The following is a 14,314-nucleotide window of genomic DNA, read 5'->3' on the forward strand; positions in this document are numbered from 1 at the left end:
TTACCTACTCGGTAGGCACCAAACCGATGTGCTTTTCTGCATCAGCACCAAACCGTGCACTGCAAACGATGAACGCTTTGGCTACCTATACATCGCCGATTGCGGTTGAAGCGGATGACCTACACATACAAAATAATGCGTGTAAGATGCATGGCAAACCGTTCTCTGCTGAAAGTGCACGTGTTGGACAACATGTGGCGGTGCGTCGTCGTTTCGGTATCGTGGAATAAAATATGACGCGCCCCCATCGTAGCATTTCGGTTGCCTCATATCACATGTCGCCTGTAAAAATTCCGTGCATATTTTACGATTATGTATTTATACTCAATCGTTAAATTTGTACTAAACATATAACAAATGCACATAATCCAAGTATTTGAATAAGAATGACAAGAAATCTATTGAGAGTTTAAATGTTAGGGACAAAATTGCTACCTGTGCAGTGCACAGGTTGCACATGCGGACGCGACGCCTCTGCAATCATTATAAATAAATGAACATATTATGCACGAAATTGATGATTACACAACTATTATGCCAAACGGCCGTTATGCCAAACGACCTTTATGCCAAATGACCTACCACCCTAGACACCTATTGAACTGGCAGAGAAAACGCTTTATACTTATGTAAAACTTTTTTTCAAAACGTCATGTTAACTTTCAATAAATGCGAAGCAAGAAACGGTCGTATCACGTTATATTTTTATTTTGTTAGAAATCGCCATAGAGTCCGAAATAACTTAACTCTGGTACCTGTCCTGAGAGTATTAAACCCACGGTAATAGGGCATGTCACGGTATAATAATAATAAACAGCAGCTTAGTTGATCATTATTAAATTTGATCACAATCACTATCATCTCTTGCGTTCAAAAGTTATCACAAAAGCAAACTCTACTCACTACTAGGTGAAATCAGATTGGTTTTTCTGTTATGATCAGGGAATCAATATTCGAGCAACGCCTAACTAGATACCCTTTTGGGCCAAACACAATTGATACGTTTGCGTGCGTTTTGACAGTTTTCTCATGGCACGCACGCAAACGTATCAATTGTGTTTGGCTCATTTGTCGTCAACAGAGTTTGTTACTGACAAACGCACCTCGCAACAAGCATTTGTCAGAACCCAAACACAATATGACAAGAATCATTCGGCTTGCATGCTCTGATATTTCCAAGAATACGATGCTTATTTTGTAATCATAGTTAGATTTTCGTATTTCCATAAAAGCAGAAACTATGATAGCTTTAAACCGAGATTTGCTGTAGAGATAATGCAAAATAACGGGATGAAAAGTTAGCAAGTTTGCTTTGTCGTTGGTTTTCTTTTGTCTTGGGTTAGTCTTGCTGACAACTTCAATCCATCTTCGCAGTTTTTGATTTAGGCACAGACAATTACGTCAGCAAAATTTTTCAGATAAAAATAGTCTCAGGAACTCCCTGTTAACCATTGAACAACACCTGCTATAACTGTCATTTTTTCAACAGATTTTTTACGCTTCACATTACCTTTTCGTCTAATGCCTTGTGATGTTCGAATAAACTTTTAAGAGCTTTTAAAACTTCCACTTCACTCGAAACTCCACTCTGCGATGCTGCTTGTCTTTTCACTACAGTCATTCTAAGTGATCGTTCATGTCTAGATACTAAGCATTCCAGATGCTCCAACAATAACTGAAATTAAAAAAATATACATATTTATATATATAGTGAATAGTGTCGCAAACATTAATATGACTTGTTATTTTAACATTCTATCTGCTGATACGCGCATAACCAAACTATAATGACGTTTGCGAAAAGCAATCCACATATCTCGAACTAGGAATGGCATTGCGCATCTCGACTCAAGACCAATGAGCTTATAGATACTATGGTGAGAGAATCCGTATTAGTGCTGTCCAATAAGCAGCTCGAAGTAGCTCGGAATTGTTCCCGTCCTGCTCGTTCATTTTTGTCAACAAACGGGCATGAGCAGGACAGGGAGAAACTTCGAGCTACTTCAAGCTCTCATTGGACAGCACTATTATGTGTTCGATTCGATCGAGCTCCCGCAAAAAGTCGAGCAGTTGTACGTCGTATTTTTTCGTTTACATTTTTCATCATCCAATAATACACATTACATTACATTCACTCTGGCTTGCAGGCTACTGGCTACTGGCGCACACCTTGGAGCTGTTGGACATCATCCTCGATAATGCCGTCACAGCAGTCGAAGCCTTCTTGCACGCATATTCGACATGGCTACCGAAGGTAAGCTTGTCGTCTATAATGACCCCAAGAATCTTCAGACTCCGCTTTGAAGTGATCGCGACGTCTCTCATGTGAACAACTGCATGTTGTGCCGACTTACGGTTATTGACGATAACCACCTCCGTCTTATGTTGAGCGAGCTCAAGGCCTCTCGCATTCATCCAGTCCGCCACAGTGATGATCGCGTGTTCTGCGGTTAGTTCTACTTCGGGGATTGACTCCCCGTATACCTCTAGGGTTACATCGTCAGCAAAGCCGACGATCTTCACACCAGGAGGAAACTTTAGTTTCAAAACCCCGTCATACATCAGGTTCCATAGTACCGGGCCCAGGATTGACCCTTGCGGGACTCCTGCGGTAATGAGAACACTAGGCTACTGGCAGGCGTTGCCGCGTCTATCCTTAGGTACGGCGGCCCGTCCTGGGCAAAAGCACTAGGGGTAACCAGTTACCTGCAGAAACTGGAGAGCACCTACCGCTTGATGTGTCTCAGAGTGATATCGGCCTATCGCACGGTATCGCACGACGCATCCTGCGTGATAGCGAGTATGATACCAGTTGGGCTGGTCATCCGGGAAGACGAGGAGTGTTTTAAGCTACGTGGCACCAGAGGAGCCCGCGAGCGTACCAGGGTGACTTCGGTTTCCAGATGGCAGCGCGAGTGGGATAACTCCTCGAAAGGTAGGTAGACCCACCGGCTGATTCCTAACATACCAAGCTGGGTGGGGAGACCCCATGGGGAAGTTCACTTCCATCTGACACAATTCCTGTCCCTGTCTGCCCTGACTGCCCAGGTGTTGATGAAACTACAGAGCACATACTGTTCGTATGTCCTCGCTTCGACGTCGAAAGAAGAGCAATGCTAGACGTTTGCAGCCGGGACACAACTCCGGATAACCTTATCCAGAGGATGTGTCAAGCGGTGGAGAAGTGGAACGCAGTCTTGACTGCAACCACTCAGATTGCCTGCAGCTTGCAGAGAATCTGGCGCGCCGAGCAGCAATCGACAAGCAGTACTAACTTCGCTAGTCAGAGCGAAAAGTTCCAAACGCGGAGAAGTGTGTGAATGGTCTGCCCATGCAGAGGTAATGGCGCAGCGGGTGGCAACCGAGATCGTCACTTCGAAGCATAGCAGAAGTGTGAATGAATAGGTGTATGCATGGACTGCACATGCCGTGCTGGGAGTAGCGCAGGAATGTTGGTTCATATGACTACTGATACCCCGCGGCGTGGCAGAGGAGTGTGAGTGAGCATCCAAGTCAGTCTCACATGGTATGAAAGGAATGAGCATACAAATCAGTCTCACATGGTATGTTCGAGGTGAGCTAGTCTCATATGGTATGAGCGAAGTGAGCACCCAAGTCAGACTCACATGTTACGTCAGAAGTGGGAACCTAAGTAAAATGTCCCATAAGGGATGCCAGAGCGAGAGTTAGGTCGAATGACTAGAGTAGTATGCATTCTCCCTTGTGAAAAAAAAAGAACTATGGAAAATTATGGACGAGAACAGCTTCCCTGGGAAGCTTACCAGACTGATCAAAGCAACGGTGGATGGTGTGCAAAACTGTGTGAAGATTTCGGGCGAACACTCCAGTTCGTTAGAATCGCTCCGAGGACTAAGACAAGGTTATGGATTTTCGTGCCTGTTGTTCAACATTGCGCTAGAAGGTGTCATGCGGAGAGCCGGGTGTAACAGCCGGTGTACGATTTTCAACAGATACAGTCAATTTATTTGTTTCGCGGATGACATGGACATTGTCGGCCGAACATTTGCAAAGGTGGCAGAGTTGTACATCCGCCTGAAACGTGAAGCATCAAAAGTTGGACTGGTGGTGAATGCATCGAAGACAAAGTGCATGCTAGTGGGCGGAACCGAGCGCGACAGGGCCCGCCTGGGAAGCAGTGTTACGATAGACGGGGATACCTTCGAAGTGGTCGAGGAATTCGTCTACCTTGGATCCTTGCTAACGGCTGATAACAATGCTAGTCGTGAAATACGAAGGCGCATCATCTGTGGAAATCGGGCCTACTACGGGCTCCAGAAGAAACTGTGTTATGTACAAGACGCTGATAAGACCAGTAGTCCTCTACCGACATGAAACATGGACAATAGACTGGCCCAGGAAACAATTGTGTATTTTGGTGAGAAAATCAATCTCTCAAAATTTCAGCTCAATCGCTTGTTGTATAAGCTGACGCATTTGATTTGAAGTTTGTATGGGGATTTCAGTCAAAATGTATAGAAAAATACACTTCCGACACTCATTCGTTCTGAAAATTGGTTTGATTGCTCGAATGAGCTCAGAATTGCAAAAAAGACAGTTGGTATGTAACAGAACAATTTCACAGAACATTATACGATGATTAAATGAACTTTTATTAAGCTTTCGGCTGATTCATTAGGGGCTGTTTTGTGTACTTTTGGATTTATTGATCGAATCGAGTCAGCTGAAAACTATATGAAAGTTCATGACCGATCGAATGGAGGAATCTTCTTCAACAAACGTCGCCAGTTGTTCTACTCCAACTGCCGGAGCATCGGCACTCGATTACAGCGGCCTCAAGGGAGAAATAGAAGCGCTCACGGCTGAAATTCGACGGTTGAAGGCCGGACCCAGCCGATCCAGAAGTAATGTAATGTGTATCGTTCGTCATTCAGACCAGGCGGTACAGAAGAAACAGTTTGCTGGTATCACCGCAAATATGGTGGTCGTGCCGAGCACTGCCGAACGCCATGCAGCCATGCAGGTCCACGTCTTGTTCTATTCGACAAAACCAGCAGTACCAGATATCTTATCGACACGGGCTCAGACGTTTAAATAATTCCTGCATCAAAAAGCGACAAACCGAGAGGAACCATTCCCTTCTCATTGCATGTTGCTAATGGGACGAGAATCAACACCTATCGCAGTGAGTTCATCTCAATCGACCTTGGACTCCACCGCCGCTTCACGTGGCGTTTCATCGTTGCTGACGTGAGCAGAGCTATCGTCGGTGCGGATCTTCTTGCGCATTTCGGACTACTGGTGGATTTCAGACACCAGCAGATCATCGACGGCACCACTAAACTTCATACCAGCGGCAGTTTGGTACCGACAGTCATCCACGGTGTTAAAGCTGCGGATTGCCAGCATCCGTATCGGGACCTCTTGGATGATTATCGTGAGATACTAGTTCCATCGTCGATTCATCGTGAAGTGAAACACGGTGTTACCCATCACATCGTTACGACAGGCCCACCAGTTGCATCGAAGGCTCGTCGAATGCATCCTGAGCGAGAAAGAGCTGCGCAGGAGGAATTTCAAGCTATGTGTGAAATGGGTATCTGCCGACCGTCCAGCCACTGCGTGCCAAAGATAAACGGAGAGTGAAGGTTCGTTGGAGACTACCGTCGGCTGAATAAAGTCACCATTCCGGACAGGTACCCAGTTCCACATGTACACGATCTGCTCAACAGATTTCGAGGTAAGACAATCTTCACTACTCTCGATTTAGTCAGGGCCTACTACAACATACCAGTTGAGGAAGCGGACGTTTCAAAGACAGCAGTCATAACACCGTTTGGCTTGTTCGAATTACTCCGAATGCCATTTGGACCTTGCAACGCAAGTCAAACTTTCCAACGGTAATCCGGAGGTGAGCCAGCTGAAAGCCTCTTTAATAGATACAAAAAAAAAACTTTCCAACGGTTTATGAACAAGCTTTTTGGAGATTTGCCATTCGTCGTCGTTTTCATCGATGACATATGTGTCGCATCTTCAAACGAAGAGGAGCACCGAAAGAACTTGAAAATCGTCCTAGAACGTCTACGAGATAATGGCCTCGTTATCAACGTTGAGAAATGCACATTTTTTGCGTCGCGTCGGATACCTTGTGAACAAAGACGGAATTCGTCCATTACCATCCCGTGTTGAGGCCGTAGTCAGATCGTTTCACACGCTGGCCCGAAGCAATCCCGCTCAGCGACATGATGGCTCCGACGGTTGCAATGACATTGTATTCTGGATGGAAAGCGCGTTTCGCCCCCCCCCCCCCAAAACACTGACCAGCGTTCAAGGGTGACAATTTGAATCCGATCTCTTTCGGGAGTTAACGAAGTTGTTGGGAGTGCACCATATTCACACGACCGCTTATCATCCACGGCAAATGGAATCGTTGAGCGGTTTCATCGCACACTCAAAGCCGCACTTATGTGTACAAATGCGGTAAACTGGCACGATCGCTTACCCCTGGTGTTGCTTGGTCTTCGAACAGCATTCCGTGAAGATCTGAAATGCTCAACCGCGAAACTGGTCTACGGACAAGCCCTCAGAATTTTTGGTGAATTCAAACCAGTGGAAAATGTGGCGCAGAAATGTGTAAAATTCTACATCAAGCCTTCTGTGAGCTGAACGCACCGAACGTGAACCATCATTCCAAGCCAAATGTTTTTGTGCACCCGAAGTTAAAGGATTGCATTCATGTTTTCATTCGTATCGATTCGGTCAAGAAGCCTCTTCAACAGCCAAGCAAACCATTTCGATTGACCGCATCAAGCCAGTGTTCCTATGCGACAGCAACATTTCGGACCATCCTGTTCTTGGTGTAACTGGGAGGACATCTGTGGCGGCGCCATTCTGTGCCACTCTAACACCACCATAAAACGCCTGCTCTGGAGGAGAAAGAGAAACGTCAGTGCAAAAGTAGAGCGATAACAAAACACACGTGAATTCGATTGGGAATGAATAAGTTGTATTTCCCAAACCCGCGTTTGATTTTGGTCGGTCGCGTATCCGGTTCCCGCAACATTTTGACTGAAATTCCCGTACAAACTTCAAATCAAACGCGCCAGCTTATACAACAAGCGATTGAGCTGAAATTTGGAGAGATTGATTTTCTCATCAAAAGACACAAACCTGGGGGTTGCCCCGTGGAATTGACAACATTTTTTTTCTCCCCATACTAAGCTGGGCCAGTCTAAAGGACAATGCTCTAGGAGGACTTGCAAGCACTTGAAGTATTCGAGAGACGGGTGCTTAGGACCATCTTTGGCGGTGTGCAAGAAGACGGCGTGTAGCGGCGAAGAATAAACCACGAGCTCACCCAGCTCTACGGCGAACCCAGTATCCAGAAGGTAAAGCCGAAAGGGTACGATGGGCAGGTCATGTTGCAAGAATGCCGGACAGCATCCCTGTAAAGATGGTGTTCGCTTCCGATCCGGCAGGTACGAGACGGCGTAAAGCGCAGCGAGCAAGGTGGGCAGACCAGGTGCAAAACGACTTGGCGAGCGTAGAACGCATTCGAGGATCAAGAGATGCGGCCTCGAACCGAGTATTGTGGCGTCAAATTGTTGATTTAGTGTTATCTGTTTATATGTAAACTAAATAAATGAAAATGAATACCTGTTTTGCGAATGTTATTGCTATATGAGCATGTTATTAATAATGGAACAGATACCTAATCTGTGATTTCTAAATGGTTTTTATACAAAACTGATAGTTATATTTATTATAATATTAATAAGCCTGAAAATTAGTATTTCCGTTTTTTGCCATGTTGGTCTTTATATAATGGGAAATAACAATAAATGTATAAATTGAAAAAATCACACAACTCATAAGTTTTCCTAAAGAATTTTATCGGAAAGTTCAATATATTTTATCATTTTCCATTGCAATTTTGAATACATTCCTCAAATAATAATTTTTGGCGAAACAAATTCGAGGAGCGAAAAGACGGAAGAAGAATATAATATGTGTTCCTGCCTAATATATACTATGATATAAAATAATAAATTCGATATAATTACACTTTATTCAAGCATAGACGAATAGACGTAATAGATAGAACATTTTTCTGAAACAGCCATCGTTCAGTTACTCTATCACTCGTTATGTGGTAAGCTTTTGTTCGACAGATGACGTCAGCGTGGAATAATAAACATGAAGATAAAAGATGCACGTTTCCTCTTCATTTTAGTTTTATGTCAGTGCATTTTAGTGTAACGTCTATTTGTCTATGTTTCAAGTATGTTTTACGATTAAAGTATTTGAAACGATTGTTTTGCTCACCCGCGTATTGTTTCTTTCAGCTTTAAGCTCTCCAATTTCTTCATCTCTCTCTAGTAGTGCCTCACGTGCTTGCGTCAATTCTTTAGTTAATGTTGAAAACTCCTAAAATTATAAAAATACCGTATAATAAATTCATAATATTTATGAGTGTGTAACAAGTGTCATATAATACAGTTCAAGTCAACAAACATAAACGCAGCTATGAGCCGAATGGAATGAATAGTGTTATAGAAAAATATAAAGACCACCGGCGTAAGCCTGGTAATAAACAGAATCATTTTTGCTTTTATTAGCTTCTAATAGGGATCATCTAAAAACCGAACATTGATAGTGGTCCGTACTCCGGAGACCCATACCAGTACATATCAATCGCCTCAGTACGATGTGATGTCTGAATTATCCTTCGTTATTTTTTTGATAGAGTATTCGATATTCATTAATTACAACATTATTTTTCTTGCATACATTAAATCGAACATAGGGGAACAGACGACTTTGGCAGGTTTTGTTCTATTATTGGCAGGGGGGTTTTTGTCGACCGAATTTTATGAAATTTGGCCACAATATTCTTTGATATGCAAAGAACGTTTAGGCCAAATTTGAGCAAAATCAGCCCTAAAAAAACCCCTGCCAATAATAGAACAAAACCTGCCGAAACCGTCATTCCCCCTACATATTTTTTGATAGGATTTTGAATAGATGATTCGATAACAATACTCAAGCTTACATAATAGTATGCAATCTGTTACTTTTTAGAAGGCTTTGTGAAACATTACAATATGCACTAGTATTTGATTGCACATCAGAATGTTGATATGGATCACTTTATGACACATTACTTTAATAATTTAAAAAAAAATTTTTTTTTTTTTATAGATGATATGATTTGGTGATAAATAAAAAAAAACTTACTATAATTTTAATTGAAAACTTATATACCCTGTTGAAAAAAAAGTTAATCAAAAACAAGGGTTTGACAAAAAGGTTGAGATTGGCAAACTTTTGACGAACTTCATATTAGCATAACTTTGTATAGAATTATAAAGTTTTTGGTAAAAACAAAACCATCGGACGCAAAAACGCCTTTTAAAACGACACCAGAGATGTTCCGGGTTTTCTGCTGTGACGTTTTCTTATATCATGTTTTATGCTTTCCCCAGAAGTTAGCACTTTTTTTTTTTTGCTTAATGTTTCTTCGCCTAAAATTGATAAGCAGTTTTTTTTGCGTTTGATCACCTCAGAGTGCAAGTTCTTATTGTTTTCTGTCGTTCTGAGTTGGCGAAGTGCAAACAAAATTTGTTAATCCTGTTCTTGATTGATAAATGAAAAAAGGTTAAATCGATGAAAAGAATACTCTATTTTGCAACATTCGCTTTAATATAAGATTGAGCTTAATTCACATAAAATCAATTCAGGTAAAATAAAATGTTTGATAGAAATAGACTCTTTCAAGATGAGCGAACCCAAATATACTAATCAAAACCAAATCAAGGCCGGGGTTCTGCCAAACTGCACCAAGCGCCAACGAAAAAAATTTCATTCTTTTACACAAGCATTCGTTTTTTACACAATTTAAATAGAATATAAATCGTATATGATATTCTTTTAATGGCAATTTGATTGAGTACGATATCCTGTTGGTTTACACTTCAACCCCTTAAATGCGGATATTCTACAACAAATGAACGTCTGAACTGATATGAAATAATTTCCGTTTTTATTTTACGAACAAAATCTCACAAGTCAGTTTAAAAGCCGCGTGCTGTGGTTTGGCAGAACCCCGACCTAAAGCGCCTGCATTATACAAGTGGCGCAATACTCCTACCTTTAAAAACCTTGTGCTCGATTGGAACTACCGACTTGGCAGCAAACGCGCTGTTCCAATTGCGTCTCTTTGTTATTAATCCAGCCTCTTTACCCCGACCATATAAGGATTAAGGCGTTCATGATTTAGTAAACAACCATTGAAAAACGATTTCAAAGGACGAAATTGCCGTTCCAAAATCATGTACGCTAAAATCGCAAAGTGGTGCCATAATACAGCTGATAGCAAATGCTACATTCCTCCAAATTACAAAACTGTGATACTTGCCAGCCCTATAACTTAACATATCTGAGGTGGTAGACTACATTAATTTTCTCTTAACCTGTTTTTAGATGATCCTAATTAAGAATTCAGATTTAGAATATGCTGTCTATTCTTTGCGTCGATTTCTAATATTTGATAATCCACATCTGGTCTATGATTTATCATTTTGTAGCATTCCTAGCATGGCATAACAACATTTTGAATGTCCAACTTAGGATAATTGAAAAAAAAATGTATTACTGAAGCAGTGAATTTAAAATATTTGGAGAATATTCTTACCTGAGGTAAATTAGCAGCTATTTGTCTATGTAGGCTGTCACGTTCTTTTTCAATGTCTTGTAGTTTGTTCTCCGATTCCGCTAGCCTCTCCTGTGCTTCTCTCAGACTGTCCATCAATTTATCTCGTTCGTCCAGCATCGATACCATCAGTTGTTCAAAATTTGCATCCTCGCCGCTGAATTGGGACGATCTCTGCGAGATGCTGTCCTCGGAGATCGTGGGCATAACGTCACACATCATGTTCCACATTTTTATGTTTTCGATCAGAAACAACCAAATTTATAGCAATATTTATAATACAAGACAAGTTGCACTCCGCGGATCTTCATGTAACATATCTGTTTTGTTGACTGCAATGGAAATCAGTGATTTTATCACATGACGGACAAATGGAACAGAATCTATTGCTTGAGCACAAAAACTACTTCCTATAACTTAAGTTCTATTATCGAACACACCTTAACTGGCACAACAAGATTGTATTTTATCTTTTACCGAAGAGGCCATCATTAAATTACTCCTGAGATTACTCCCGTCGTTCTGTCACTATTTTTCGTTTCGTTTCTAAATAGTTGGTACCCACGATTAACAATAATAAACCCTACACGGTAATGAAATTTTAACCAGAATTGAGTTGTTTTCAATTAAAAACGGACTTTGGCCCAATAGGGCCCAATAATAACCCACTTTAGAGTGAAATCAAGAGTAAAATGAAAATTTCATATTTAATATTTAATATTACAATATTTAATATTACAAATGTTGCGCCTTGCCACTGTAAACCCAACAATACTCTTTAAAGAGTAAAAATCACCCCTTATTTGACGATATATGGACCTGTCAAAATAATGGGTGATTTATTTTTTTTATATAATGCGTATTTTATGCCCATTTACAAGTTCCACATTTTTACCCATTAATGGGTGAAAAACGAGTTGAGCTTTGCAAACAAGTTTGGGGCCGTACACTAATTACGTAAGCAATTTTTCTGGGTTTTTCGAGCCTCCCTCCCCCCCCCATGTAAGATTTTACCCATACAAATCATTTTTCATTTATATGGAGCGTAAGAAAATGACAGAACCCCCCTCCCCCCTTAAGTGCTTACGTAATTAGTGTACGACCCCTTTCCAAAAACCAGCCTTCGTCGGGGATGATTTCGCAATCAACGGACTTCTTCAGAAGGTGTGCAAAAATGAGACAGGCGATCGACTCGGTCCGGTGGGGTTATCCTAACAACATTGATGAGGGCAGCCCGGATAAAAATATACAGTAACTTGTATGACATAACCCATTGAAATACAATAGATTGTGTGGTAAACAATACAAACTATTGTATGCTTATTGTAAAATGTTCACGGTTGTAAAAGATCTTTATTGTACTTACATTCAAATAACAATATATTTAAGTGTTACCAATACATTCTATTATATTTTTATTGTTTGCTTACGTTTAGTATTGCTCATCCAGAAACTAAACAAATTATAAAAGTATTCGGTTTGGAAATCTGGAAATTCGTCTAATGTGATTGAATTAATATATTTTTGGGATATTTCATGGATTTATTATATTGATGAAATAACAATTGAAAACAATAAAATTACAATAGCTTTGCTAATTAAATGAATGAAAATGTTATATGTACCGATTCTCAAGTAATATATTTTCATATTGCAGGTCTAGAAATGTTATGCAATAAAAGTTTGAATTCAAAAAAAAATAAAAGGGAACAAAAACTTTTGCTCATCATTTTACTCGGAGAATATCTAGATTCATTTGAGCGTGTACAGTTTTGTTTATAATAAGTGAAGAGATGAAAATAATGAAACTGTATGGTGCAGAAAGTGTCTGCTCCATTACAGTTTCTGGTGCTGGGCAACGGTAGATCACTAGGGCTTTGTACCGTGGTAAGTATCTAAAGTGTTAGAACGCGTTAGAGTATCATTACTGGGCGCGAGTAATTTTATCACCATCGCCGTGCTGTCATTTTAGATTAGTCAAACTTTTTCGCATAGGTCACTATTTTCGGTTATCATTTTGGTGGCTGCATTCCGTACCGGTGGCATTTGCCATGGTGGCGTTTGACATTTGATAGTTCACCAAATAGCAGCGCCGTGATCGCGCTGTAAAATTGGTCACCTGTCAGCTGCGCTACTGTTTTATCAGCGCGTTTAGTAGCGACCGGTAAAGTGATATTTTTGAAAATGAATACTGCGCTGGCAAACGGCTTATATTTACCACCGGTAATCGTAATCTGATAATACAAAAGTTCAATGTACATAATGGACGCAGTGGTTCATCACGAACAAAAAATAAATAAAAATTGTATCATCATAATACCTGATGACATACCTGATAACATGTATCCTTGTTCCTTTACAGAAATGAAGCTTATGATGAAATATTGGTGCTTGCCGTTCACTGACTCAAGATCGTTCAGTGGTTATCATTGGCCAATCTCACCAACGGGATATACTGATGTAGGTATTTTTTATCTTTTCTTCTCGACGTTCTTTTTCTAATAAAACTAACATTCTTTTATAATTTACATTTTCATTTACTTTCAGCGTTTATGTACCCGTGGCCAAGTAACAGCAAAGCGAGGTAAAATGAGTAAAAATTAAGTTTGAACTAAACTGAAATTATATTAAAAATAAAATAATTTATAAAACAATTAATTGTATTGTATTTTTATTGTAATGTTGGAGTATAATGGATTCTAAATCCTGCTGTATTTCTATTGTAAAACAATAGAAACAGTAATTGAAAACATTTAAAACACAATGTTTTCTATTGTTTTGTTGCTCGAAATCATCCCATTGAAGAACCGTTAAATCAATTGTTTTGCTCAGATTTTTATATGGAAAATTTTCGATTTTTTTATTGTAAAGATACATAACAACCCCCCTTTTTTATTGTAAAAGTCCCATTTACCATTCATTTTATCGTGGAAAACCATTATTTCTCATGTGATTTTATTGTCAAAATTCCATTATATTCAATGGTAAAACCACAGACAAACAGACATAACACTCGTCAAATTTCCATCGTTCATTGATTTACTGGTCAATTCAAATAATCATTAGTTGGCCAATCGAACACTCGTGGCGCGTGCATCGTTTTTGCTCGAGTTTGACGTTTGCTCGCTACCGCCATCTGATTCGTGATTTGCCCAACTAACTGAAATCAACAGATGTCGTTAGTGTTTGAACGACGATGAATTTGATGAGTAAATGTTCAATGTGTTATGTCTGTTTGTCTGTGGTAAAACCTATGTTTTAAATGGTGTTGTAACAATAAAATTTATGATATTTTAATGATATTTTTTATCCGGGAGAGGACATTCTGTTTTGGAAAATCAAGACGACAGATTGAGAAGCATCCGAAGAATATGATGGTTTGGTCTTCCTGCCTCAATAAGGATCGAGTCTCGCTCGAGGAATCGAGCAAATTCTATTGGCCAGAGACAGGATTTCGAATCATGAGGAAACTCGCAATTTACATGAAAAACGTGGATGATTTATTAGAATGAGAACACATTGAAGTTGTTTACATTCTTAGAATGTGTGGTAAAATTAAAAATAAAACAAATCATTAAAGAAGAACGTCAAAATACACATTAAATTTAGAAACAGAAAACTAAA

At 40.1% G+C, this 14,314-nt stretch overlaps 1 protein-coding gene and 1 long non-coding RNA gene across 4 annotated transcripts in view; one reads left to right on the top strand and one right to left on the bottom strand.

Annotated features, from left to right (window-relative positions):
* The window catches only part of LOC134211781 (liprin-alpha-1), a 166,786-nt gene extending 155,533 nt beyond the window's left edge, over positions 1 to 11,253 (bottom strand). For 2 of the 3 annotated variants that reach the window (XM_062689001.1, XM_062689000.1), the window contains exons 1-3: positions 10,673 to 11,124; positions 8,305 to 8,406; positions 1,511 to 1,675 (exon numbers count right to left, since the gene is read on the bottom strand). In XM_062689001.1, coding sequence (XP_062544985.1) covers positions 1,511 to 1,675; positions 8,305 to 8,406; positions 10,673 to 10,921 — 516 coding nt within the window. In that variant the 5' untranslated portion in view covers positions 10,922 to 11,124. The other variant, XM_062688998.1, reaches the window with a different exon arrangement.
* Positions 11,254 to 12,478: 1,225 nt separating this feature from the next.
* Positions 12,479 to 13,348, top strand: LOC134215960 (uncharacterized). Its single transcript, XR_009980393.1, has 3 exons — positions 12,479 to 12,577; positions 13,053 to 13,150; positions 13,238 to 13,348. It is a non-coding gene; the product is annotated as an uncharacterized LOC134215960 (long non-coding RNA).
* The last annotated feature ends 966 nt before the right edge of the window (positions 13,349 to 14,314 follow it).

This window comes from Armigeres subalbatus, chromosome 2, assembly GCF_024139115.2.
Source record: "Armigeres subalbatus isolate Guangzhou_Male chromosome 2, GZ_Asu_2, whole genome shotgun sequence".
Lineage (NCBI taxonomy): Eukaryota > Metazoa > Arthropoda > Insecta > Diptera > Culicidae > Armigeres > Armigeres subalbatus.